The sequence below is a fragment of the Neopsephotus bourkii genome, unplaced genomic scaffold (assembly GCF_033783945.1).
Source record: "Neopsephotus bourkii isolate Nb327-2 ecotype Australia unplaced genomic scaffold, CSIRO-AGI_Nbou_v1 NB_1821, whole genome shotgun sequence".
In the NCBI taxonomy this organism is placed as follows: Eukaryota; Metazoa; Chordata; class Aves; order Psittaciformes; family Psittacidae; genus Neopsephotus; species Neopsephotus bourkii.
This window is the reverse complement of record NW_026902294.1, coordinates 637,691-660,810: the sequence shown is the minus strand read 5'-3', so window position 1 is coordinate 660,810 and position 23,120 is coordinate 637,691. Positions and strand designations below refer to the sequence as shown.

The 23,120-nt window shown below is 65.1% G+C and overlaps 2 protein-coding genes across 3 annotated transcripts; both read right to left on the bottom strand.

Annotated features, from left to right (window-relative positions):
• Window positions 1-1,456: 1,456 nt before the first annotated feature.
• JUP (junction plakoglobin) lies at window positions 1,457-16,574 on the bottom strand. 2 transcript variants are annotated; one of them, XM_061343135.1, is made up of 15 exons: window positions 16,488-16,574; window positions 8,021-8,251; window positions 6,940-7,193; window positions 6,318-6,556; window positions 5,784-5,985; window positions 5,514-5,658; window positions 5,160-5,263; window positions 3,792-4,130; window positions 3,307-3,462; window positions 3,066-3,185; window positions 2,784-2,934; window positions 2,578-2,699; window positions 2,331-2,370; window positions 1,869-2,050; window positions 1,457-1,800 (listed from the first exon to the last, which is right to left on the bottom strand). In XM_061343135.1, the coding sequence occupies exons 2-14, from the start codon at window positions 8,244-8,246 to the stop codon at window positions 1,905-1,907; spliced, it is 2,244 nt and encodes a 747-aa protein (XP_061199119.1). In that variant the 5' UTR covers window positions 8,247-8,251; window positions 16,488-16,574; the 3' UTR covers window positions 1,457-1,800; window positions 1,869-1,904. The 2 variants fall into 2 exon arrangements, with proteins under 2 accessions (XP_061199119.1, XP_061199118.1); XM_061343134.1 differs by having other exon boundaries at window positions 1,457-1,767; window positions 1,882-2,050.
• A 2,456-nt stretch (window positions 16,575-19,030) lies between these two features.
• Window positions 19,031-22,507, bottom strand: P3H4 (prolyl 3-hydroxylase family member 4 (inactive)). Its single transcript, XM_061343227.1, has 8 exons — window positions 21,985-22,507; window positions 20,889-21,038; window positions 20,619-20,790; window positions 20,399-20,527; window positions 20,176-20,321; window positions 20,001-20,084; window positions 19,742-19,883; window positions 19,031-19,659 (listed from the first exon to the last, which is right to left on the bottom strand). Exons 1-8 carry the CDS (start codon window positions 22,456-22,458, stop codon window positions 19,646-19,648), a joined length of 1,311 nt encoding a protein of 436 aa, XP_061199211.1. The 5' UTR covers window positions 22,459-22,507; the 3' UTR covers window positions 19,031-19,645.
• Window positions 22,508-23,120: the final 613 nt, after the last annotated feature.

Genomic DNA, 23,120 nt, shown 5'->3' with positions numbered 1-23,120 from the left:
GGGCACATCCCTGGCCATGGCCCCGGTGCTGAGGATGCTGCAGGACCCGGTCCCTCCTGGGGCAGGCGCTCGGTCCTGCTCCCCCTGCACGGGGCCCGGTTCCTGTTGTCACTGCTCCAGCCCCTGTTCTGGCAGCGCCTCCCTGAGCCCGGCCTTGTCCCGAAGCTGCCTCCGGCCCCGCTGCCCTCCGGAAGCGCGCTCGGCTCTGCCCGGGAAGCAGCTGCCGTGCTCCTCATCCCTATGGCAGGGCCGGGGCAGGAAGCGCGGACGCATCCTGGCTGCACCGGGGCTGAGCTGAGCGCAGGATGATCCCTGAGCCATGGGACAGGGATGGAGCCGGCCCCGCTTCCCAGAGCGGCTCCTGCCGGGTCTGATCATGGCCAAGCAGAACCCTCCATGCCCTGCTGTGCCCTGCGCCGTGTCCACCTCCCAGCACGATCCCTCCTGGCACAGGAGACGCTTCCCATTGCTGAGCCAAGAGCATTTCCTCTGCCATCTGCTCCCGTGCTGGGCAGGAGGCAGCCCTGGCTGATGGAGGCGGTGCCACCCTTCACCTGCCCTCTCATCTGGCCCCATCCAGGCTCCGCTCCATCGCTCAGCGCAGCTCAATCCTGACCAGCACCTCAGTAAAGAGGAGATGCTGCTGATGCTGCCTAATGAGCACGAGTCTTAATTACAGGGAGGTTTCAGCTCCTGACAGAGCAGAGGTGCCTGGTGACGGGCATAGGGCTGCCAGAGGTGACCTGTGCCTTGCTGAGCATCATCCCCAGCCACCACCTCAGCCCTGGGCCAGGCAAAGCGGGTGCAAAGGCTGGAATGAGCTCCCACAAGGAGGGTGCTGGTCACCTGCAGCCTGGCCACCCCAATGGGGCTCGGGGGCAGAAGAACAGGCTCAGGGCACTGCAGGGCTGGGGGGTTATTTTATTCTTTGCTTTGGTCTATACAAAAACAACTTACAGAAATAATAAACTCTTCCATTCCTGCACCACGCTCCTGTAACCGTCCATCCCCTCCAGGGGAAGCGTTAAACCATCTAGAGCCTCTTTAGAACATGTGTTAGAGAAGAGGGGGGGACAGGAACACACCACTCACCAAAAAGAAGGGAAACAGGTTAAAATGTGCAACAGAGATCAGTAACAAGGACACGGTTCCTAATGCGGGATCACTCCTATACGGGTCCTGGGGGGGGGATAGGCAGGTACAGAGTCAGCTCCCCAACGGCTGGTGAGAAAGAGACATCCCAATGGCTAAACCGAAGGTCCTGGGACAGGGCACGCTTTGCTTTCAGCAAACAGGGTTGGCCTGATTTGAGTTTGGGTTCGCGGAGAGCAAAGGGTTTTCCCATGTTAGATTCCATCCCTTGAACACCAACACAGGAACAAGCAGCAGGGCGGGGGGGGGGGTGGTGGGGGTGGAAAGCACAAACTTAAAGGTGGCAAAAGCCATTGGCACCATATTAAAAATACAAAAGAAATCTCTAGTCATAGAAAAAGGACTATTGTGGCAACGGAAGGCGGCAGACGGGGCAGGGCTTGGGGGTCTTAAAGCTTCAGAAACAGTATCTTGGATGCTGGATGCGGCAGGAGGTGCGCAGAGAAGTCCCGGGGGAAAGGACCCTCTCCGCAGCCCCACAGCCAAGGAAAGACATCGAAAACCAAAGCCTCTGGTGGGAATGGAAAAGTTTTGTCTTCTCAGGCACTTCTGTCTCCCAAGTCCTTCTTGCAGATGCTCAGCCTGGGGCCACCCTCTTCTGTACGGAGAAAACACCTGCACGGGGCAGGGAGAGCTCCCATTACTGAGCTGAGAGGGGAACCGGGTGGACACCAAAGCCCATGAGACAACGGGGACCCCCCGGCCCTGCCATGCACAGGGCAGCGGTACCTGGTGCGGGGCTGCGGGGCGCGTTAGGCCAGCATGTGGTCAGCAAAGGGCGCTCGGACGCCGTCACTGTAGGCGTCCATGGGGTAGTCCCCATCCATGTCCATGTGCATGTCGATGGGGTCCAGGGGGATGTCACCCGAGTACATGGGGCGATAGCCGGGGTCCAGCTCTGCGGGAAGGGATGGAGCAACCTCAGTTCCCATCAGTGAAGGGCTTCTCCAAGCCCAGACCCCCTCCTGGTCCCCCTGCCCACAGCACCCACAATGGACACAAGTGCCACCGATGGCCCCAAGCGCCAGGGCCAGCATCCTGCTGAGCATCCCCAGCAGGCCAGGCTGGAGCTGTACCCGCAGCCACCCAAGAAAGGGTTTAGAACCAGCCTGGTTTGGTGAGAGGAGGCCAATGCCCCACCAGAGCACAGCCATAGGAAGAGCCGGTGCCACACTCACCATCCGAGTAGGGCTCGTTGATGGGGATCATGCTCTGAGCCTACAAGAGAAGGGGACGCAAGTGAAGGGGGAATCGCGTTCACGTGTGCCCAATGCCCAGCCCCATCCCAGGGAGCAGGATGAGCTCAGGACACAGCCCATCCACCCCACACCCCCTTTTCCAGTCGCTCCCATCCCAGGCTGGCTGCTGAAGGCAGGCAGGATTTGCCCATCCCGAGGGATAAAGGGCTCCCTGGGGGATGCTCACCGCCTCCCAGGCTGCGGGGTCGTGCTTGAAGAGGGAGTTGGTGAGCTCCACGGACACGCGCTTCCTGTAGTCGGGGTTCTTGTCCTCGGAGATGCGGAAGAGCACGGCCGCGGCGTAGGTGGCTGCAGGGCAAGGGCAGCAGCCTCAGCCCCCTGAGCACCGGGAGCTGCGGGGACACCTGGCAGCACAGAGCCCCCCGCACTCACCCGTCCCCTCGTTGCGGGAGTGCAGCAGCTCCATGAGGGGAGCCGAGGCCCCCTCGGCATCGATGGCATCCGCGGCCTCCTTGTCCTGCGCCAGCTCGCACAGCACCCCGGCCGCCACGCGCTGGATGTTCTCCACCGGCGAGTAGAGGAGCTGTCGGGGTTGGTGAGCACCATGAGGGGGAGCAGCAGCGGGCAGCTGCGTGCTCCTGATGCGCTCGGACAGCGAGCACCGGGGTGCCTGGGAGGGGACAAAGCGCAGCCCCGTGCCCCCCAGCCCCTGACCTGCACGAAGAGAGGGATGGTGTTGAGGCGGAAGATCTCCATGCGGTTCATGGGGTCCCGGGCCAGGATGTGCAGTGCCCCCGTGCATCCCTCCACGATCTCCTCCATCTTCACTCCGTCCTGCAGGGGACAAGTGCTCAGCCAGGGCCATGGAGCAGCCAGAGCTGAACCAGTGCCAGGGCACAAGGCGTGAGCCCCCCTCCCGGGATCGGTTGGTTTTGGGGGGGCAGAGGGGTCTCACCGTGTAGGGCTGCTGCGTGCCGGCGGCCACGTGCCGCTGGGCATCCTGGTGAGCCTTGACCAGCAGCTGGACCAGGCGCGGGATGACGGCGGCCTCCTGCAGCGGGGCATGGTTGGCCGGGCACAGGGCCAGGTTGCGGATCAGGCCTATGGTAGCCTGGAGGAGAGGAGAAGAGGGGGGGAGAGATGGATCTCAGCCGTGGATCAGGGCAGCGTGTGCTTCCCATGGGAACCCCCCAGCACGGAGCCTCCTCCTTGCTCATCCCACCCCATCCTCCTCCATGACTTCAGCTTCCTCCCACCGGGGCGAGTATTGATCCAACCCAGCAGCCAGCACGAGCCACTTCCTCCATCAGCTGCCATCAGGGATGCAGCTCACTGTGCTGCATGCACCCACCACCGCTCCCTGCACAGCACCAGCCACAGACCCCTCAGCACCGCATCCCACCACGGAGCGGCAGCCGGCGGCCAGCTCGAGCCCCTCACCTTGACCAGTGGCCACTGGTTGGGCTGGTTGAGGAGCTTGACGATGGCGGGGATGCCGTAGTTGAGCCGCACCGAGTTCTGCGCCATCTCGGCCTCGGGGTGCCGGCTGGTGAGGTGCCGCAGCGCGCACACGGCCGGCTCGGTGATGTCCTCCTTGTCGCCCGCCCGCAGGATGGTGTGGATCAGGGCTTCCACCCCGTTCGACTGCGTCACCAGGGTCTTGTTCTTGCTGTTGTTGCAGGTCAGGTTGGAGAGGGTGCCGGTGGCGCAGGTCAGCACGTTCACGTCGTCGGAGCTCAGCTGGTTCACCAGGATCTTGAGGACCCCGTCCAGGCCCTCCTGCGGGAGCAGGGATGTGAGGTTGGAGCAGCCTCCATAACGCAGGCTCTTGTCCAGGCTTGGGGAGCCGGAGCTGCCCCGCAGCACCCCATGCACTGCAGCAGGCAGTGATGGAGGAGATGCAGCGCTTGCACCCCCCGGTGCCCCGAGCTGCTTGCCCACGGTGCAGGCACAGTGAGCGGCCGGCGCTCCCGGCACGCGCTGCTCCACTTGGGAATTCAGTGTCTCCAGCACCGTTTCCCTGCTGGGAACTGCAAGCAATGCATCCCCTTCCCTGCTGGGAACCGCAAGCAATGCATCCCCTTCCCTGCTGGGAACCGCAAGCAATGCATCCCCTTCCCTGCTGGGAACCGCAAGCAATGCATCCCCTTCCCTGCTGGGAACCGCAAGCAATGCATCCCCTTCCCTGCTGGGAACCGCAAGCAATGCATCCCCTCCCCTGCTGGGAACTGCAAGCAATGCATCCCCTTCCCTGCTGGGAACTGCAAGCAATGCATCCCCTTCCCTGCTGGGAACTGCAAGCAATGCATCCCCTTCCCTGCTGGGAACTGCAAGCAATGCATCCCCTTCCCTGCTGGGAACTGCAAGCAATGCATCCCCTTCCCTGCTGGGAACCGCAAGCAATGCATCCCCGGGTGACCGGGTCCCAGCCCCGCCGCAGGCAGGGGCAGGAAGGAGTTAAAGGCACCAAATCCTCCCCCCTGCAGCAGAGCGGGGATGGTTCCCTGCCAGCACAAATAGTTTCCAGGCTGCATCAGGCTCTAATCTGCCCGGAGGAGCCCCAGCAGCTGGGGATCGCATCAGGAGGCAGCAATGGGCTGCGAGAGCAACCCCAGAGCAGGGCTCAGGGTCACCCCCACCCGGCTCCCCATGGGCACAGCCACCTCCACGGCAGCTCCATGTCCAAGGCAGGGCCAGCACCAGCCCTGGCGATGCCCCCCATGAAGCCTGTGATAAACTGGGGTGGCCTTGGCAGCAGCAGCCCCCAGACTGGGTGCTGGAGCACGGGGCAGGGTCCTGCACACTCACCTGCTTGGTGGCCACATCAGACAGGTTCCGCAGGGTCCAGAGGCAGTTCTGGACCAGCCTGGGGCTGGAGCTGGTGAGGTGCTTGCCCAGCGCCTGCATGCCGCCTGCCAGGGAGGAGACCCCAGCGTCAACACCCGAAGGACAAGGGGGAGGCAATGGGTTTGCATGGTGAGAGCAGCCCATAAATGATGCTCCCAGTGCATGATGCAGCCTCACTGCTTAGCAGAGGCTAAATGCAGCACAAGGAGACAGCTCCCAGGGAGCCAGGCCAGATCCTGCTGCAGGTGCCAGGGGGGCACCTCAGCAGCCATTCAGAGCATCACCCTGCCACCCCCCTCCTCCTGCCCCTCTTACCAGCCTCAACGATAGCAGGCTTGTTGCTGGGACACACCGAGAGCACCTTCAGCACCCGGCTCGTGGTCCAGAGCAGCTTCTCGTAGTTGTAGCTGCGCATGATCTGCACCAGGGCCTGGGGGCCTCCGTTGGCCAGGATTATCAGCTGCAAGACAAGCACCATGGGCAGGGTGTGCGGGACACGCGCGGCCATCACCCCCGGGGCCCTTTGCATCAGCCCGCAGGGAGCAAGGATGGGCAACCTCCTCCCTGCCTTCTGTAGGAGCCCACCTTGCTCTCCTGGTTGCCGTAGGCGAGGAGCTGAAGGCAGTCGGTGGTGATGGCCAGGAACTTGGGGTTGTTCTTGTTGAGCAGAGGGACCATCTTCTGCAAGCCGTCAGCCAGGCGCACGGCCATCTTGGCCCCCTCCTGGTACAGCAGCAGGTTGTGCAGGGTGGTGATGGCGTAGAAGAGGACCGACTCGACCGGGGAGCTGTAGGGAGCACCCCGGAGCCACGTCAGCTCAGCACAGCCCCGGCTCCCACCCAGCGCCCCCCTGCAGCGCCGGATGTGCCCCACGGCACCACGGGCAGGGACACGGAGGGAGCCCCATCCCTATGGACAATGCAATGGGGGGGGCTGCTCCCCTCCTCCTGCTGCCACACAGGCTCCAAATGCAGCAACCCCTGGGGCTCCCATAGGCTGACAGGTTCCAGGGCTCCCATTCCCCTGGTTCTGGTGCGAGCAGAAGGCAGCAGGAGCCCTCCCTTCCTCTACCCCCAGCCTAGGGGGGACCTTTTGTGCTCCCGAGCAGCAGCCTCCTACCTCAGCATCCTGACGAGGGCCGGGATGCCGCCGGACTTGAAGATGGAGAGCAGGCCCTCGCGGTGGTGCGAGAGGTTGTGCAGGATGCTGGTGGTGCAGCGCGCCGTGTCCAGGTCGCTGGTGCTCTGCATGGTGCGCACCACGGCCGCCACGATCTGCGGCGACTGCATGAGGGCACGGCGCGAGGCCTCCTTCTTGGAGAGCTGGTTCACGATCATGGCTGCTTTGCTCACAACCACCTGCGGGAGAGAAGCTGCTGGTGGGAAGGGTCCCGCTGCCGCCCATCACCGCAGGGACAGGAGGGATCCATGGGCAGTGTGGTGCTGGATGAAGACCGCTGGTTTTAACAGCGCTCAGCCACGCTGCTCCGGGAGCCACGCTGCAGAGCGCAGCACATGGAGGGGTATCTGCTGCAGGGATGGGCTGCAGCACCGAGAGCCGGTGTCTGCGCAAGGCCAGGGCAGGAGAGCTGCATCCGAGCAGCAAGGATGGGCTGTGAGATGCGGCTGCACGGAGCCAGGCTCCATCCTTCTGCGGGGATGCAGAGCTCTGCCAAGGAGCTCCATGAGGACGGGAGCTCATCTGTGCTGGGAGACCGGTGCCAGCCAAGCTGCTTCCTTACCGGGTCCTCATCGTTGAGCAGCTTGGTGAGCTCGGGGATGGCGCGCGTGGCCAGCTCGGCGTCGTCCTGGTAGTTGATGAGGTGCACGATGGCCGATTTCAGCATCTGCGAGGGCTCGGCCAGGCGCTGCACGTTGGTCTGCTGGCCCTCGAGCTGCGTGCTGAGCAGCAGCGAGCGGTCCTCCACCGTCTCCGGGTACATGGCGGCGCGGACGCGCTGCGCCCGGGTCATGGCCAGCTGAGCCTCCATGTCCGCTGCGGGGGGCAAGGAGGAGCAGCGTCAGAGCCGGGCGCTCCCCATCTCCATGCGCTGAGCACCAGCTTAGAGCAGCGTCGCCGCGAGGAGCTGGTGCTTCAAAGCGGGTGCAGATATGGCAGCACGGAGGGAACGCAGCGCTCCATGAGGCAGCGTGGGGAGGCACTCATCTCACAGGGCCCATTCATTAAGGAAATGAAGGATATTTACAACTTGGACAAGCTGGCACCGGGGATTAGGAGGAGGACACCCTTCCCTGTCACACTGCGATGAGAGTGACCTGTGCGGCAGTGATGCTGCAGCAGTATCCTCATCACTGCGGCATGGGTACCACTTGGCCCCCAGGGGTGCCGGTGACCAAACCTCCCATGGCCCAGCCCCACAGGGGGATTCATAGAGGCGAACAGAGCCCTCTTTTATGGGATAAAGCTGTGGGAAGCATCTCCTTTAGCTCCGGGGGCTGTGCCTCTGCCTGCTCTGCCCTCGCAGACAGGCCAAGCAGGCAGAGCTGGAGCACACAGCCTGGCAGCTCCCGCGTGGGCAGCAGAGCAGACGCCGATCGGATCCGTGGGCCGGGATCAGCTGTTCCCAGCTCCATTCCCAGCTCCATCCAAGCCGGATGTGCGCGCAGAGCTCAGCACCGCGGGCTGGCTGCGTGCCACCCCACAGCCCCAGCGCGGGGCAGGACAGCAGGCAGCAGCAGCTCCCGGGGTGTGGAAGGCGGCGTGGAGCAGTGCCCAGAATGAGCACGGCTCCCGGGGGAGGCGAAGGCAGGCAGGAGCTGAGCAGCCAAGGCTGCAGGCGTGCCCGGTCCCGCAGCCCCTACCTTGTGCTTGGCTCTGGTTCTGGCTCCCTCCCTGGCAGTAGCTGGTGGTGGTCGTCTTCTTGATGGTGTACTGCTTCCCATAGAGCTCCTCCTCGTCCCCGAGGCACTTGCTGCTGACCGAGGGCACCTGGGTGTTGACTCCGGAGTGGATGCCCGAGTCGTAGGTGTAGGTTTGCTGCCATTCGGTCACCTTGATGGGCTGCTCCATCATGTTCATCACCTCCATGGCTGCTCTGCGGGGCAGGCAGGGGAGGCGTGAGTCCGGCGGCAGCCCCCAGCCCCACGCAGCCCCGCAGATGCCAACCTGCCCCCCGCTGGGCGCCGGATGAAAGCAGCGCGGCGATGACGAACCCAGAGCTCAGCACTTTGCTGCTCGTGTTCAGACACGACCGCGCCTGGCGCAGCGTCAGCACCGCCCCGGCGGGGAAGGTGCGAGCGCAGGGACCCGCAGCCAGGACCCGGCTCCAGCCCCACCACTTGCACAGAGCGGCTTCAGAGCCAGGGGCTGGCGACGGCCACGCGGAGGAAGCAAAACCTCCTTAGAAGCCCTCTGGGATGCTCCTGAATCACCTAAAAACACCCAGGCGAAGCTCTCCTGCGGGCGCTCAGCACCACGGGTCCCGCGCTGTGCTGAGCACCACACCGTGGCGTCAGGGCACGGCAGCCCAGCGCATCCCAAACTCAGGACCAGGCTGCTTTCGAGCAGGGCTGCGCTTCCCTTCTCTTTCCTAAGGAGGATGGCTCCCGGAGGAGCCCCTGAGCTCACAGGCAGGCGGATGCTGCAGGGCTGTGAGTCACCAGCCCCACAGCCAGCCCCCGGCACGGCCAGGAGGGAGGGATGGGGTGCGGGGGACACACACACAGACGGCACCATCCAGCCCCACACCGGGATTCCTGCCCCTTCCTCCGGCGGCGCAAGGGTGGCGATGACTCAGAGTTTCAGAGGCGAGATAAGCTTGAAGGGAGCAGCTGCACCCGGCCGCGCTTCCCAACAGGCGTAATTACCACCTCCAGCAGCTCTGATTCATGCAGCAACCCGGACCGGGGCGGCCACGAGCCCCTGGATGCGCTCCAGACCCCGGGACCAGCCGGGCCGGTGCGGCTGCCTCGGGCCCTAGCGCCCAGCTTGGGGGTGGAAGGGGAAGGGGTTGAGCCCCCCCAGCAGCCCCCCGCCACCCGGCAGCTGAGTCAGGGCGTCGGGTGGCGGCCGGGGACGCGGCGGGCGTGGGGCGCGCGGTGGGGCACGGCAGGGCACGGCGCGCACGGGCTTGGCGCAGCTCGCCCCAGCGCTGCCGGCTGTTCCCAAGGAGCGGCCAAGCTCGCAGGGAAAAACCCCGGCCTGGCACAAACACTGGGGCCACATCCAACATCCCACCGTGAGAGCATCCCATATCCCACCGTGAGCACACCTTACATCCCACCGTGTGAGCATCCTGCATCCCACCGTGAGAGCATCCCACCGTGAGCACTGCATCCCACTGCAGGAATATCCTGCATCCCACCGTGTGAGCATCCCACTATGAGCACACCTTACATCCCACTGCGCGAGCATCCCGCATCCCACTGCAGGAGTATCCTGCATCCCACCATGTGAGCATCCCACCATGAGCACACCTTACATCCCACCGCACGAGCATCCTGCATCCCATCATGTGAGCATCCCATATCCCACTGTGAGCACACCTTACATCCCACTGCAGGAGCACCCTGCATCCCACTGCACGAGCATCCCGCATCCCACCGTATGAGCATCCCACCACGAGCACACCTTACATCCCACTGTATGAGCACCCTGCATCCCACCATGCGAGCATCCCACATTCCACTACTGAATTCTGTATCCAACCCTGCATCCCACCCTGTGGACAACCCCCATCCCACTGCTGCATTCTGCATCCCACCATGCGAGCACCTGCATCCCACCCTGTGAGCACCCCACATCCCACCATGCGACACCTTGCATCCCACCCTCCCAGCATCCTGCATCCCACTGATGCATTCTGCATCCCAACATGTGAGCACCCTGCATCCCACCCTGTGAGCATCCCGCATCCCACCATGGGCATCCCCAGCCACCTCCCCAGCACCGCTGCTGGGCCCTGCTCCTGCCAGTTCAGTGGTTTTGAGCTGTCAAGCAGCAATCAGAGCCTAAGAACTGCTCTGGCTTTAATGTGCTCTGCATTATGCATGCTCGCAAGGCAGCAGGAGCTGGACCCGCTAATGGAGGCCAGCCAGGGCAGATCATTCCCACGCAGGGTGTGGGCAGGAGCTGGGGTTCCCATTCAGTGCATGACGCCCGTGTCCGCTCCCCACCCTGTGCCAGAGCAGGGCTTGGCCAGGAGTGCCCCAGCACCACACACCCTGTGTGCATCCCAGAGCTGCTGCCTCGGCAGCTGGGAGAGCAAATCCTCCCATTGGAACGCCCTGGCCATGGGGGCACAGCCTCCAAACTACGGGGAAGCCAAAGGAAAGCACTGACAAGCCCTGCCCAAGGAAGGCCAGCGGGCAGGAGAGCGCACTGCTGGCACTGGTGGCCTTGGTGCTGCTGCCATCACAGGTCCCAGCCAGGCTGCCCTGAACAGGCTGGGCAAGGGGAGAGCAGAGCCAAGGGCTGGGAAGCTCCTGCAGCACTCAGCGGTGTCCAAGGACCCCGAGCATCCCCAGAGCCAGAGCAGGGACCCCCAGGCAGCAGGGAGCCAGCGCTGGAGTGGGGAGGCTGTGCCTGCACCACGGGTGCCTGCTGGCATCTGCTCCACAACACGCAGGCATTTGACAGGCTCTCAATTCTCCAAGCCTGCGTGAGCCCAGCTCAGGCACCGGCTCCTCGCTGCTCCCTGCATTATGCATGAGCCATCCCCCCCCCGCTGCACCACGAGGACATCAAACACCAGCAAAGCTCCTCCAAGCCCAGACACAAGCTCAGGTGCTGGGCTCCAGACACGGAGAGTGGGTCCAAGCTAATGAGCACCGGGTTAGAGGTGTCGGTGCCCTGCAACAGATGCAGAGGGGGCATAGGGTGGGTGCTGCACAGACAGGCACGATCCCTCCCCAGGAGGGACCATGGGCACCTCATTTAATGCAGTACCCATTGTTCCCCTTCAGCATCAGCAAGGCCAGTGGCACCTGAGGTGATGGGGCCAGGGGAGCAGCAAGCAGTGAGGTTTCCACTGAGCCAAGCATCCTCTGCTCATCACTCAGTGAGGGCCAGACACCCAGCATAAGCTTTGCCTCCATGCTCTGTCCTCAGGTGTCCTCCCTCCTCCTCCTCAGAGGGATCAGAGGATGCTTTTGGTGGTGAATGGATGCAGTGGGGCAGGGCCCCACAGACAGCAAAGGGGAGGGCAGCAGGGGGTGTTTGGGGTCCAGGGGAGAACACTTGCCCTGGAGGGGTCAGCCATGAGGCTGGGGGATGCTGGGCTGGGCTCTCAGTAGGACAAGTGCTGCTCTAACCTCCCTCATCCACAGGATGTTATTGGATGTTCTGGAGCACAGCAAGGGCAGAGCAACACCACCCAGCCCCAGCTGAGCCCCCCCAGCCTGCACAGAGCCAGGACTCAGCCCCAGGAACAGCGAGACCCCCCCAGGGACCAGCAAGGCAGATATGGGGCACCCCAAAGAGCAGGTCTGGGGGAGCATAGACCTCCAGCACCACGATGGGGACTGGGCCGAGCCGCTAAAGGGGCTTCAGCCACCCCCGTGCAGCAGAGCCAGGAGCAGGTTAATGCCTCTCCCACCACTTCCCGCAGGCAGGAATGCCAGCGAAGGCAGAGGAAGCTCCCAGGGCACCGGAGCCATCCGATGAGCACCCAGCAGCATCGTCCCTCCCAACACCGCCTGCCGAGGAAGGGTCTGGGAAGGCAGCCCCAGGCTGAGCCCCCCCGACCAGCAGCAGGGAGGCCACAAGCACTGCTTGGTGCAGGGAGAGCCACTGCCCAGGGACCTTGTGGGGAGCAGCAGCACCCCCCCAGGTGAGCAGATGGGGGGCACAGAGCAGGTTTGGGGGGGGGGGGGGTGAGATCACACCAGGCTGCCCAGCCCAGAGCATCCTTGCGCTCATTCTTCCCATGGAGCAGCGGAGCTGCAGTGACCCCCAAAGAGGCTCTGCCTGCAATTGGAGCCACTTCAGCTCTTAAGGAGAGGGAAGAGGCAGTGACAGCAACTCAACAAATGCAGTGTGAGAACAGAGCCGATTTTAGAAGCACTGGGGCTACAACGGGAGCGATCTCCGGTCCCCAGCACCCACTGGAGGCCTCCAAGGGACACGGTCCCTCTTCACCATCACCCCATCGCTAACGAAGCTCCTGCAGCAGACCCAGTACCGCACAAAAGCTGCGGTGGCTTTGAAGAGGATCCCTCACAGGAACACGCAGCGGGAGGAGGCAGAGAAAGGAGCTTTTCAGGAGCATCAATGTGAAGCGTTAGAGTCAGAGCCTGGCGACCACAAGCCCTTTCAATGGGGCTTTACAGTGAAGATAAGTGGGATTCAAAGGGGGAACAAGAGCAGTTTGAAGTTTAATGAGGAGGAGAGGGCAACAGGGGATCAGCGTCTTGTTGGAGACTGAGCTGACTGCAACGGCACGAGGCTGCCCTGTTCCTGCACACAAAGGAGCTGGTGGCCTTTGTGGCTGACAGAGGAACCAGCAGCTCTGGCCACCCCACCAGCTCTGCCAGCATCAGGCCCCTGAGGACAGGGATGGGCGGAAGCTGCTCTATAAACCTGTGCTCTTACCCCTGGTTATGCTTCACGTGCTCCTGAGGAGGTTAAGCTTGAGCAGAGCTCCTGCTCCCACCGTCCCGGGGGTACCCCAGCCCCTGGCAGCATCCCCAGCGGGACCCCCTCTGCTCGTGCTCTCCATCACAGCAGAGCCTGCTCCCTGCGCCCGCATCAACGGCTCCCGGCAGCCCTGGCACAGCCGAGCCCAGGCTGGAGTGTTCTGGCACTTCACACCACGAGGAGTTATCACCTATCACCCATTCGGAGAGCAGGCACAGCACCAGGCACGACAGCCACCGACCTGTGTGGGAGCTGCACCAAGGCACCATCTGCTGCACCACGGCCTGTGTGCGCTCCCCACACCGTGCCCCACTGCAGCCCAGCATCACCTCCCTGCCCCACATGCACTTCTGACCACTAGCATGGACCCAGCAGCCTTGGTGTGGGATCAGGTCCCCTTCTCTTGTGCTGCCTCTGCTCCCATGGGGCCAGCCCCACACCAGGGATCCCGTCCCAGGGAGGGTTTTCCATGGGCACAGATGTGCTGAAGACCCACAGCAGGGTCTCTGGCAGCCCCACATCTTCCCTCCCCACGTCCAACACTACCATCTGCAGAGGCATCAGGAAGACCCACACAGACACATCCCCTCCTAGTTCAAGCTTGCTGATCTCATTAGAAACACTGCCACTTGTCCATGGCAATTACCCACAATAGCTCCATCTGCATTCAAAGAAAAACACATAAACCCCATTATTTTGCTTTAAAGAGCACAAAGAACAAATCGTCCTTTAAGAACACGATAATTGCAGGCTTTAAATTTAGGCTTTGAGCCTCCCAGCCTGTTCCCAGCTCCAATCACCGCATCCAGAAACACTGGGGTTTTGCCACCTCGGCCCGGCGGAGCCGAGGCGGTGGCAGGGACCCGGCGCTTCCCTTCTCCATCCCATTGCATTCCACGTGTAAAGTTCAGAGGCTTCACAAGGAATTATCAGCAGCCGCCGTCAGCACCCGGCCTGTCGGAGCAAGTTACGGGTTTGTCACCGGGGCTCTGCCCGCGTCACAGCCATTACAACAGCGCTGGGGCAGCACCAGCGCGCTCTCCCACACGCCTGATGCAGCCGTTCCCGGCCCTGCTGGCAAAGGGCTTTGGGAGCCGAGTGGCCGAGGCGTGTGGAGGTGCCCTGGGGTCTGTCAGCAGCACAGGCCCCCAGGGCTGCCACGCTGGGAAGGGTATTTCAAGCCTCTCCCTTCAGAAACAGCTTCACCTCCCCTGCGTGCAGCCCTGGGGAAGCCGGGTTGAGGAGCTCTGCCCATTGAGGCACCTGCACAGCGCCAGACCCAGCCCAGTTTAAGCACAGGCATGGCTTAGGTCGAGTTTAAAGGGTTCTTTGGAGAGGGAACACCTCTGCCTCCACACCCCTGCTGGCCTCCAGTGCTTCAAACAGCATCCACAGGTAACAGGGGTAAACCCAACCCTCCCATCGCAGGGATCTGAGGCACCAGCACAGCCCCGGTGTCCTCCCGAGCTGCTTCCATCCGCACAGAGACCCACCAGGGACACCCCACAGTTCCAGGGGGCCGAGAGGCACCTCACAAGCCCCACACCCCCAGTCTAGGTGAGAAAGCACCACCAGAAAGGAAGGCAAAAGCTCGAGTCCAAAGCAGCCTGAGCTGTTTTAACAGACATTAAATGTCCTTTTAAGTTGTGTTAATTAGAAGCCAGTCTCATTTAAAGCTCTCAGACGAGCAGCAGCCTGGGTACAGATGCTGCAATTAAAGCCTTGCAAGCTCTCTGCAAAGCACCTCCCGGCCTGCGGATGGGCCCAGGGCAGCTCCGCTCCCGGGGGCTCCCCATCCGCACCCGGCTCTGAGCGCTGGAAGCGCGAGGGGAAGCCAGATCCCATGGAGCGCTCCCACACCAAGCCACAGCCTCGAAGGGAAAGCAGCATCCCGGGAACAGCCCCAGCCGAGAGCCGCGCAGCTGCACCCGCCTGCCCCATAGAGCAGGATTCCAATGGGGAAACAAAGGGGACAGTTAATGGGATTAGGGCAGCACCGAGTATGACACTGAACCACAGCACCGGGACCAGGGGAATGATCCTCCAAGGTCGCCGGCCGCAGCCAAGCCATGGCAGTGCCACCACGGCTGAGCACCGGGCACGGTGCCTGGGTCACTCCGTGCCCAGCCCCGGCAGAACCCCCCCAGCCGCCGGGCTCGGCCCCACCGGGATGCAGGCGCTTCCTGGAGCCGGCAAGGACGCCCCACCTCGCCCAGACAATAGGCTGAGAACGCCATTGTCTGGAAGCCAGGGCCCTGCCGTGGCCGCCCCACCTTCCCATAGCACCCCATTAGCCCCTATCCCCCCGAGTGCAGGGGACCCACATCTCCCGCAGGAGCCGACCCCTGAGGAGGGGAAACCACCGCTCGGCCACTGGTGCGGGGAGCCTTGTTCATTCCTACCCCGACAGCCAACTTTGAGCCAAATTAGCAGTAAAATGGGGTTTTCATGACACTTTACAGAAAGCCTCCAAAGCCATGAGCGATTACAGGGTTCAGACGTGCAGAGGCAGCTCCATGGGGTGCCCAGCGCACCGCCCAGGTGACATTGACACAACACCCCCAAGGGCATCACAAGGGACCCTAAAGCCTCCCCGGCCCCGTTACCGGCTGGGCCGGACCCGAGTGCGGGGCCAGGAGCGGAGCCGCGGGCGCAGCGCCCGCCCCGGCTGCGGTGACAGCTCCCGGCCCCGCTCCAGTCCCGCGGTACCCGGGGGGGGGAGATGCTTTGCCCCCGGCACCAGCCAGCCCCACGGCAGAAGGCGCCGGGGCTGGCAGCGGCACCAGCGCCAAAGCCAGGACGTGTGGGGCTGGAGCAGGAGGTGCGGCGGCTGCTGGGGATGGACCCAGCTGGGTCATGGTCCCCTCCACACGGGGATGGAGGCAGGAAACGGCCACCAAGGCCATGGGGCTTGCCCGACGTGCTAAGGGGGGGGAATGCTGTGGCCTGGTGAGAGTGGGGGCAGCCGCCACCTTCCCACCCGTGCGGGGACAACGCCAACACAGGACCGGGGCCTCTCGGCAAGGGCTCCCCCTCCTCTCCCGGCACCGAGGTCCAAGCTGCCCGCAGCCTGCACCGGGCGGCTCCCCGCGCCTTTCACCGTTCCCCTCTCCTCTGCGAACCCGATTCACGAAGCCAACGCGAGGAGAGGGCGCGCTCCTCTCCCAGCCCCACACGGGGCTCACCCCCGCCGGTTCACCCTGAGGGCTCCACCGGGACCCCCCTCCGGGCTCCGCTGATCCCGGGCCACCGACCCCTGCTCCGGGCAGCGCCGGGCACCGCAGGGCTCCGGGGCGGACCCGGCAGCGCGGCCACCACCGAGGAGCGGGGCCCAGGACAGAGCCCGCGGGGCCTCGCCCCGGGGACCCGCCCGACCGGATCCGCGCAGGCTGCGCCCGCCCCGGCCGCACGCACACGGGACCGGCGGAACTCGCGGCTCCGCTGCGGTGGGGGTGGGGGGCCACCGACGGACCTGACCCGGGCAGCGGGGCCGAGCCGCGACCCCCGACCCGGGCACCCGGCCCCTCCTCCGGCCCCGCACGGCGGAACCCGCTCAGCCCCGGCCCGGGACAACCCCGGCGCTGCCCGGTCCCGTCCTCCCCGCGGTGTCGTCGTCCCCCGATCCCGATCCCGATCCCGATCCCGGTCCCGATCCCGGTCCCGGTCCCGGTCCCGGTCCCGGTCCCCGCTCACCTGCGCGCGCGCGACCCCTGCGCGAGCTCTGCCGCCCGCCCCGCTCCGGCCCGAACAAAAGCCGAGCAGCGCCCGCGCCAGCCCCGCCCTGCCTCGCCCCGCCCCAAGCCCCGCCCCTCACGGCGTTTCCGCGTTCCTACTGGGCATCCGACACGCCCGTCAACAGCGCCCTCCCCTGGCCACGCCCCCCGCCGGACGTGTTTATCCGCTCCCTATTGGCGGGGGCGCGGGCGCCCCGCCTGTAGCCGGCAGGTGATTGGGCAGCGGGGCGGGAATCACCTGGGTGACGTCACTGGGCGCGGCGAGGCACGTGCAAGGGGGGCGCGGGGACCCCCCTATGCGGGGATACCCCCGTCCCAGGTCCCCCCAAGCCTCCAGCATCTCCCTGCGGGCTCCAACGGGGCAGGGCCGCGGTCAGAGTCCGCTCCGGCCCCGCGGCCCCCCTGGGGTCCCCCCCCCAGTCCCGGCCTGCCCCGGCCCCGGCGCAGCCAGGCCATGGTGGCTCCATGTGGGTGCCGCTGCTCCACGCGTGGCGGTGGCATCGCTGTGTGCCCGGGTGGGTTAACAACAGAGCAGGGCCTGGCCCCGGAGCATCGCCCGCGCAGGGAACCCGAGGCAGGAGCCGGGCAGGGACTGCAAGAGGCGCTGGGGAAGGGCTGGGGCGCTGACAGTGCCCTGCGTCACCCGGCCCTGGCCAGACTGGTCCAGCCGGGTGCTGCTGCCGCGTCCCGGCTCACCCGGCTCCGCGCCGGCCCCAGGCCAAGCCTCGTCACCCCGAGTCAGGAGTGAGCGCCCAGCAGCAGGGCAGGGCCCAGCCCATGGTGGGGATCGTCCAGCCGCCAGCCCCCAGAGCTGGGGACGCATCCTGCACCGCCAGCACCAGCCCTGAGCGGGTCCGTGCTGCAGCTGCCTGCCAGCGCTGACTCAGTTGGGAAATCGCAGCTCTGAAGGGAGGTGAGAGACTGAGCTTCCACCGCCCCTGCAAGGAACTGGGATCTCATCCCTGGGTGCAGAGCTGGGGAGCCAGAGCACAGCGAGAGCCCCTCCAGCACGGGGAGGAAAGTGGCACAGCACACAGCATGGCACGGCACAGCACACAGCATGGCACGGCATGGCACACAGCATGGCACGCTGAGATGACAGCCAAAACACTCATTATGTTCCCTTGGTCAAGGTCAGGGGAGTCAGGGAAGCGCAGTGCTGCCTGTATGGTGCTAACCCATGGAGTACTGCAGGCTCAGTATTCCCCCAGTATAACCCAGTACACTGCAGGCTCAGTATCCCCCCAGTATAACCTAGCACACTGCGGGCTCAGTGTCTCTCCAGTATAACCCAGCACACTTCTGTCTCAGTATCCCTCCAATATAACCCATTACACTGCAGGCTCAGTATCCCCCCTGTATAACCCAGTACACTGCAGGCCCTGCATCCCACCTTCATCCCCTGCTCGTGCCCCTGCATCCCACCCCTTGCACTCCACGGGGGACAGTGACTGCGACCACAGCTCCAACTGCTGCTGGGTCACACCAGTCACTCACTACCGGGAGCACTGAACCCACTGGTGCAGGGGGGGAGCAGGAAGGGGCCCCAGGACACCCGGCCTGGGACTCTGAGCGGCTTCACCCGGTGCCAGCAGAGGAGCAAGGAACCGTGCCCCACAACGTGAGCCGAGGGCCGCGGTGCCCAGGAGCGGGGCGGAGCAGGGCGGAGGCTGGTTGGGAGCATCGAGCCTTTGGCCCCTGGGCCGAGCCCCAGCTCCGCTCCCACCGGTGACGAACCCCGCTCCTCCCCGTCCAGGCACAGCCCTGCCCTGCGCTGCCCCCCACCGCTGCCCCGAGCCCTGCCGTGGGTCTGGGGGCTCAGCCCCATCCCTGCTCCCAGCGCGGAGCTGGGAAAGCCCTGGGAAATGGGAGCTGCGGGGCCGGGCAGGGCGGGTCCTGGCAGCCTCCCCGCCACCCCCTTCCTTCCATTCCATTCCCTGCCCTGCCCTGCCCTGCCCCGGGGCCAACGCCGTGATTCAGCCTCTCGGTTTCAGTCCTCGCAGCCAACAGCTTCCATGGGAGCAGGAACGCGCCCCGGTGCTGCCCCGCTCCCCGTGCCTGGGGCACGCACGGGCCCGCAGCCCCTGGAGCGGCTCCGAAACAGGCCCCAAACCGCCCGGCGGGAAGGGGGCACCCCCCAACCCCCCCCAGGCACCCTGGGACAGAGGCAGGGGCCGCGCTGCACCCTCCGGCCCAGCCGCAGCACCAGTGACCAGTGTCGGGGTGATGCAACCCCAAAGCAAGCAGCAGGTGATGCACATCACCCCCCCAGACACCCATCCCGCCCCCTGCAGCCCCCCCAGCCCCATTCACACGTTCCCATCGCGGTCCCAATGTGGTCAGGACCCTCCCAAGCCCCACACGAGGCTGGTGGCTCCCATGGCCCCCAAGCCACACAAGGATCCCTGTGGGGTCTCCCTTACTTGATGGGGGCATCCAGTCCCCCAGCCTGTCCCTGCCCATGGCATAGCCCAGCCCCAGGGAGCCCCCCTGAGGCAGCCATGGAAAGACTGGTCCAGACTTTATTCAAAGTAAATATTTAGGGATAAAAAGCGCCCGTGCAGGTCGGGAAGTATTAAATTAATGGAGCTTGAGGCTACGGAGGGCTGGTGGGGGGAGAACTCAAGGCACACGCAGGGCACGGGCGATGCGGCCTCGCCAGGCACCATGGGGACACCAGCACACTGGGATCCCCATCCCATCACCGGGACATGGGGTCCAAAGGGACCCTGGGAGGAGCCCTGAGATGGGGCAGCACCGTGCATTGCTCCCGGAGCAGGGCAGCCCCTTGAGACAACGTGGTCAGTCCTGGCACAGTGTCCCCAGGCCCTGGGAAGGATCTGATGGACACAGGGACCCCGGTGCTGTGGGGCACCACCAGGCTCCTGGGGACAAGGGTGGCCCGGGGGGAGCTCGAGGGCAGGCAGGAAGGTTCAGCGGTGCCGATGCTCCATCGACAGGCAGGGGGCTGTGCTCAGCACAGGGATGCCCGGGTGGCAGAGGCAGCGCTGCCGCAGGGCTCTGGGCAGGATCAGCCCTTCCCTGCAAGGCCAAGGTTTCTGCGTGGGGGCTGTCAGGAGCCCAGCACCATCCAGCTCTGGTGCCCCTTCACCTGGCTCATGACAGGGTCTCTGCAAACATGGAGGGCTCAGTGGCATCGGGGAGCAGCCCCCCCTGCCCCACGGCATGACCCCTTGTCCCAGCATCACAAACCTTGGTCAGCTTTGTCCCCTTTGGTCCTGGGCTCCTGCCACCACTCAGCGAAGAAGCCTTCCTCGTAGTCACCTTCACCCTCGAACTCACCATCAGAGGGCAGGTCCCGCACCTCCAGCCCCTCATCCCCATCCACCTCCATCTGCAGCATGGGGTGGGCAGGGGGAGGCATTGGATCAGCCCCCTCGGCCTGAGTAAAAGCCCTGCCCTGGGGTACCCACAGCACCCACCCGCACCCCAAAGCGTGGCCATCATTTACCTCGTCATCAGCCTGCAGGTACTGCCTGGCGAAGTCCAGCATCATCTTCTGGGTGGCCGTCTGGTTGTGGTAGCGCACGGCTTCCTGGGCACAGGATGGAGCGAGGCCTGGATCAGCCCCTGTGTCCCCACCGGAGCCATGGGACATGGGGCTCAGGGGTGGGGGGGGTCCTCACCGGCCGCGGCTCGAAGTCCTCCTCGCGCAGGCGCCAGCGCTCGCGGTGGAAGCGGTAATAAACCAGGTTCTGCTGCATCACGGTGTCCCCCGGGTCGAAGAGCATGTAGCTGGCGACGCTGCGCACCGCATCCTGCACATCGTTCACTGCGGGGAGCAGCGCCCGGAGCCGGTGACACCCAGCCCAGGCACCCGCAGCGCCCCGGCCTCCCCCCGTCACTCACACTTGTAGTAGGCGAACTGCAGGTAGTGGTACATGGTGGCCACAAACTTCTCCACGAAGTAGCCCCCCACGTTGGGGGTGAGCTCGGTCTCGCAGTCCACCTTGCACTGCAGCACGCTCACAAAGTGGTCTGGGGTGGGGGGGTGAAGTGTTAGGTTCTGCCCCCCATTGCCTCCCCAGCCCGGTCCCAGCCCCTGTCCCCCAGCCCCATAGGGGCTCACCTGCAATAGCGGGGTAGAAGTCCTTGAAGTCCTGCAGCTCGTAGGCTCCCTCGCAGCCGGCCAGGCAGTCCTCGTACGCCCGGTAGTACTGAGCCAGCGCCTGCTCCATGTCGGCCGCGCTGCTCCGGAAGTCGCCGTTGTTGTAGAGCTTCACCGACCGCACGAATATCGGCTGCGGAGGCGAGGGACCGGGGCTCAGCGGGAGAAGGATGCTCCCAAAGGGCTTGGCAGGACCAAGAGACCCACTCCTAACCCCATGGCCCTCCTCACCTCGTAGGGCTGAGCCTCCAGGTCCACCAGGTATTCATCCACATCCAGCATCGTCCGGTAATAGTTGAGGTACCTCAAGGTCATCTCGTGCTTGGGGTTCTTCTGCAGGAAGGTGTGGGCAGCGGACACGGCCTTCTCGATCTTATTTGACTGGGGAGGGAGGAAGAGGCAGGGTGGGGACAGGTGAACCCCTCAGGAACCCCGCATCCACGGGGTGCGGGTTGGATCCATGCATCCCGGGAGAGCCTCCTGCTCCCAGCTGCTTTACAAGCACTGGGATGGGAGCTTCAGGGGAGTGAGACTGGGGGGTGAAGGAGCCATCAATGAGATGGGTTTGGGCCAGAGCGAGCAAGAGGAAAAGGCATTAAGAATCTAGGGCAGGCTGTCCCCTGCCACTGCCAGCCCTGAGCACTAAACCAGGATCCACAGCTCAGCACCGTGCCTGGGGAGGGGAGAGGCCCCCACCAGAGAGCTTGGGCAGGGTCACCCGGGCCCATGCATCCAAAACCTCCCTCCACGTCTGCACCGTGAGCCCAGGCAAGGGCTTCTCCATGCAGGAGCATCCAGACGCGTCCTGCAGCAACCACAGTGGCTCTGGTCCTGCCAGCTCAGGCTCCTTGGCTCCGCAGCCGAGCCCTGCTGTCCCAACACCCTGCCTGGCCAGGGGGACACCGGCAGACCAGGGGGACACAAGGTGGAGTGGGGGGGATGCAACCACAGGGACCCATTCCCAGGCACTCTCCTCATGTCCTGATGCATCCCAGATGATGCTGACGTGCGGAGGCACAGGGGCAGGATGGAGGAGCCAAGGGGGGGATGCCAGGTGAGGGGTGCAGGACAGGAAAGCAAATGACAGCAGGGTGCAGGATAGAAGGGAACGGGGTTCAGGGGGTGCAGGCTGGGGGTGTAGGGTGGGGGATGCAGGATGGGGGTGTCAAAGGGGAGGACAAGGGGTGCAGGAGATGAGTGTGCAGAGCTGGGGGGATGCAGGGGGGCACAGACCAGGGCAGCGCAGGATGGAGGCACAGGACTCTCCCCCCCTTCCCTCTTCCTTCCCACCAGCCGCATTGCGCGGCATTTGCGCGCCCCGGCTCACCTTGAAGAGCGCGTAGTGCAGGTACTGGTAGGGCAGGCGGCGCTGGAAGTCGCGCAGGGTCTGCGCGGGCGGGTAGCGCAGCTGGAACACGGGCAGGTCGCGCTTGCAGGCGCGCAGGCAGCCTGCGCGGCGCAGCAGCCGCCCGAAGAGCTGCATCTCCCGCTCCCACTCGCGAGCCGCGGGGTCCCCATCGGCGGGGGGCTCCTCGGCGGGGCCCGGCTCCGCGCAGCGCCGGTGGCAATGCGCTTCGCTGTCGCGCAGCAGCCGGTGCAGGCGCAGGCTCGCCTCCAGCTCCCGGGCGCTCTCTGCCCACTGCGCACCCGCGTACTGCTCCAGCGCCCGCGCGTAGGCTCGCTGCAGCGGCTCCAGCGCATCCGCAGGGAACCCGCGCACGCTGTACTCCTCGTACTGCGCCGCGCACGGCCACGGCCCCGCCGCCGCCACCAGCAGCAGCGCCAGCGCCGCGCCGCCCATCCCCGCCGCCTCCGCCGCCGCGCACTGCCCGCGCAGCGCCGCGCATCGCTCCGCGCAGGGGGGCGGGCGGCGGGGAAGGGGCGGTGCGCGGCGGGCGCACAGGGTCTTAGTGCGGCTCTGCGCGGCCGGCGCAGCGCAACACGGGGGGTGCTCGGTGCTCCGATGTGTTCCCTCCCGCACCCTGCGCTGTCGCGGGGTGAAAGGGGTCACTCTGCGCCCCTCACTGCGGGCTCCGGGACCCCGGGGATGTGCTCGGTGCTGCCCTGTGGAGCGGGATGTGCTGCGTGTGCCCTGCGCTGCAGCTCAGAGCATCCCGCACCCTGTGCTGGACCCCGGAGCACCCCGCGGTGCTGGGCTGTGCCCAACCCGTGCACTGGCCCCATCCCGGTTCTGGCCTTGCTGGTGGCTGGTGCCAAGCTGGTGGCCACAGACCCTGTGCCGTGCCAGCCCCTAGCACTGCACCGAGCCAGCCTTGGCATGGCCACGCTGGCCCCAGCCCAAGCCCGGCTGGCCAGTGGCACTGAGGGATGTCACAGCGTGGGGCAGGAGCCAGGACACGGCTGAGGCTTCTTCCTGCTCCCACAAGCCCCACAGGATGCAGGCCGGGCCCCGCGTGCACCCTGAGCCCCGGCTCCAAGGGGGTGCTTGAGGTTTTGTCCTCA

What these genes read in the sequence shown, in the direction of transcription:
- P3H4 (XM_061343227.1), bottom strand. Translation starts at nt 22,458, where the DNA reads ATGGGCGGCGCGGCGCTGGCGCTGCTGCTGGTGGCGGCGGCGGGGCCG. An exon ending in TGGAGGCTCAGCCCTACGAG is followed by an intron (nt 20,791 to 20,888) that starts GTGAGGAGGGCC and finishes TCGCCTCCGCAG; the next exon opens with CCGATATTCGTGCGGTCGGT. An exon ending in GCAGTTCGCCTACTACAAGT is followed by an intron (nt 20,322 to 20,398) that starts GTGAGTGACGGG and finishes TGCTCCCCGCAG; the next exon opens with TGAACGATGTGCAGGATGCG.
- JUP (XM_061343135.1), bottom strand. Translation starts at nt 8,246, where the DNA reads ATGGAGGTGATGAACATGATGGAGCAGCCCATCAAGGTGACCGAATGG. An exon ending in ACGGCAACCAGGAGAGCAAG is followed by an intron (nt 5,659 to 5,783) that starts GTGGGCTCCTAC and finishes CTTGTCTTGCAG; the next exon opens with CTGATAATCCTGGCCAACGG. An exon ending in GCCTGCTATCGTTGAGGCTG is followed by an intron (nt 5,264 to 5,513) that starts GTAAGAGGGGCA and finishes CCTCCCTGGCAG; the next exon opens with GCGGCATGCAGGCGCTGGGC.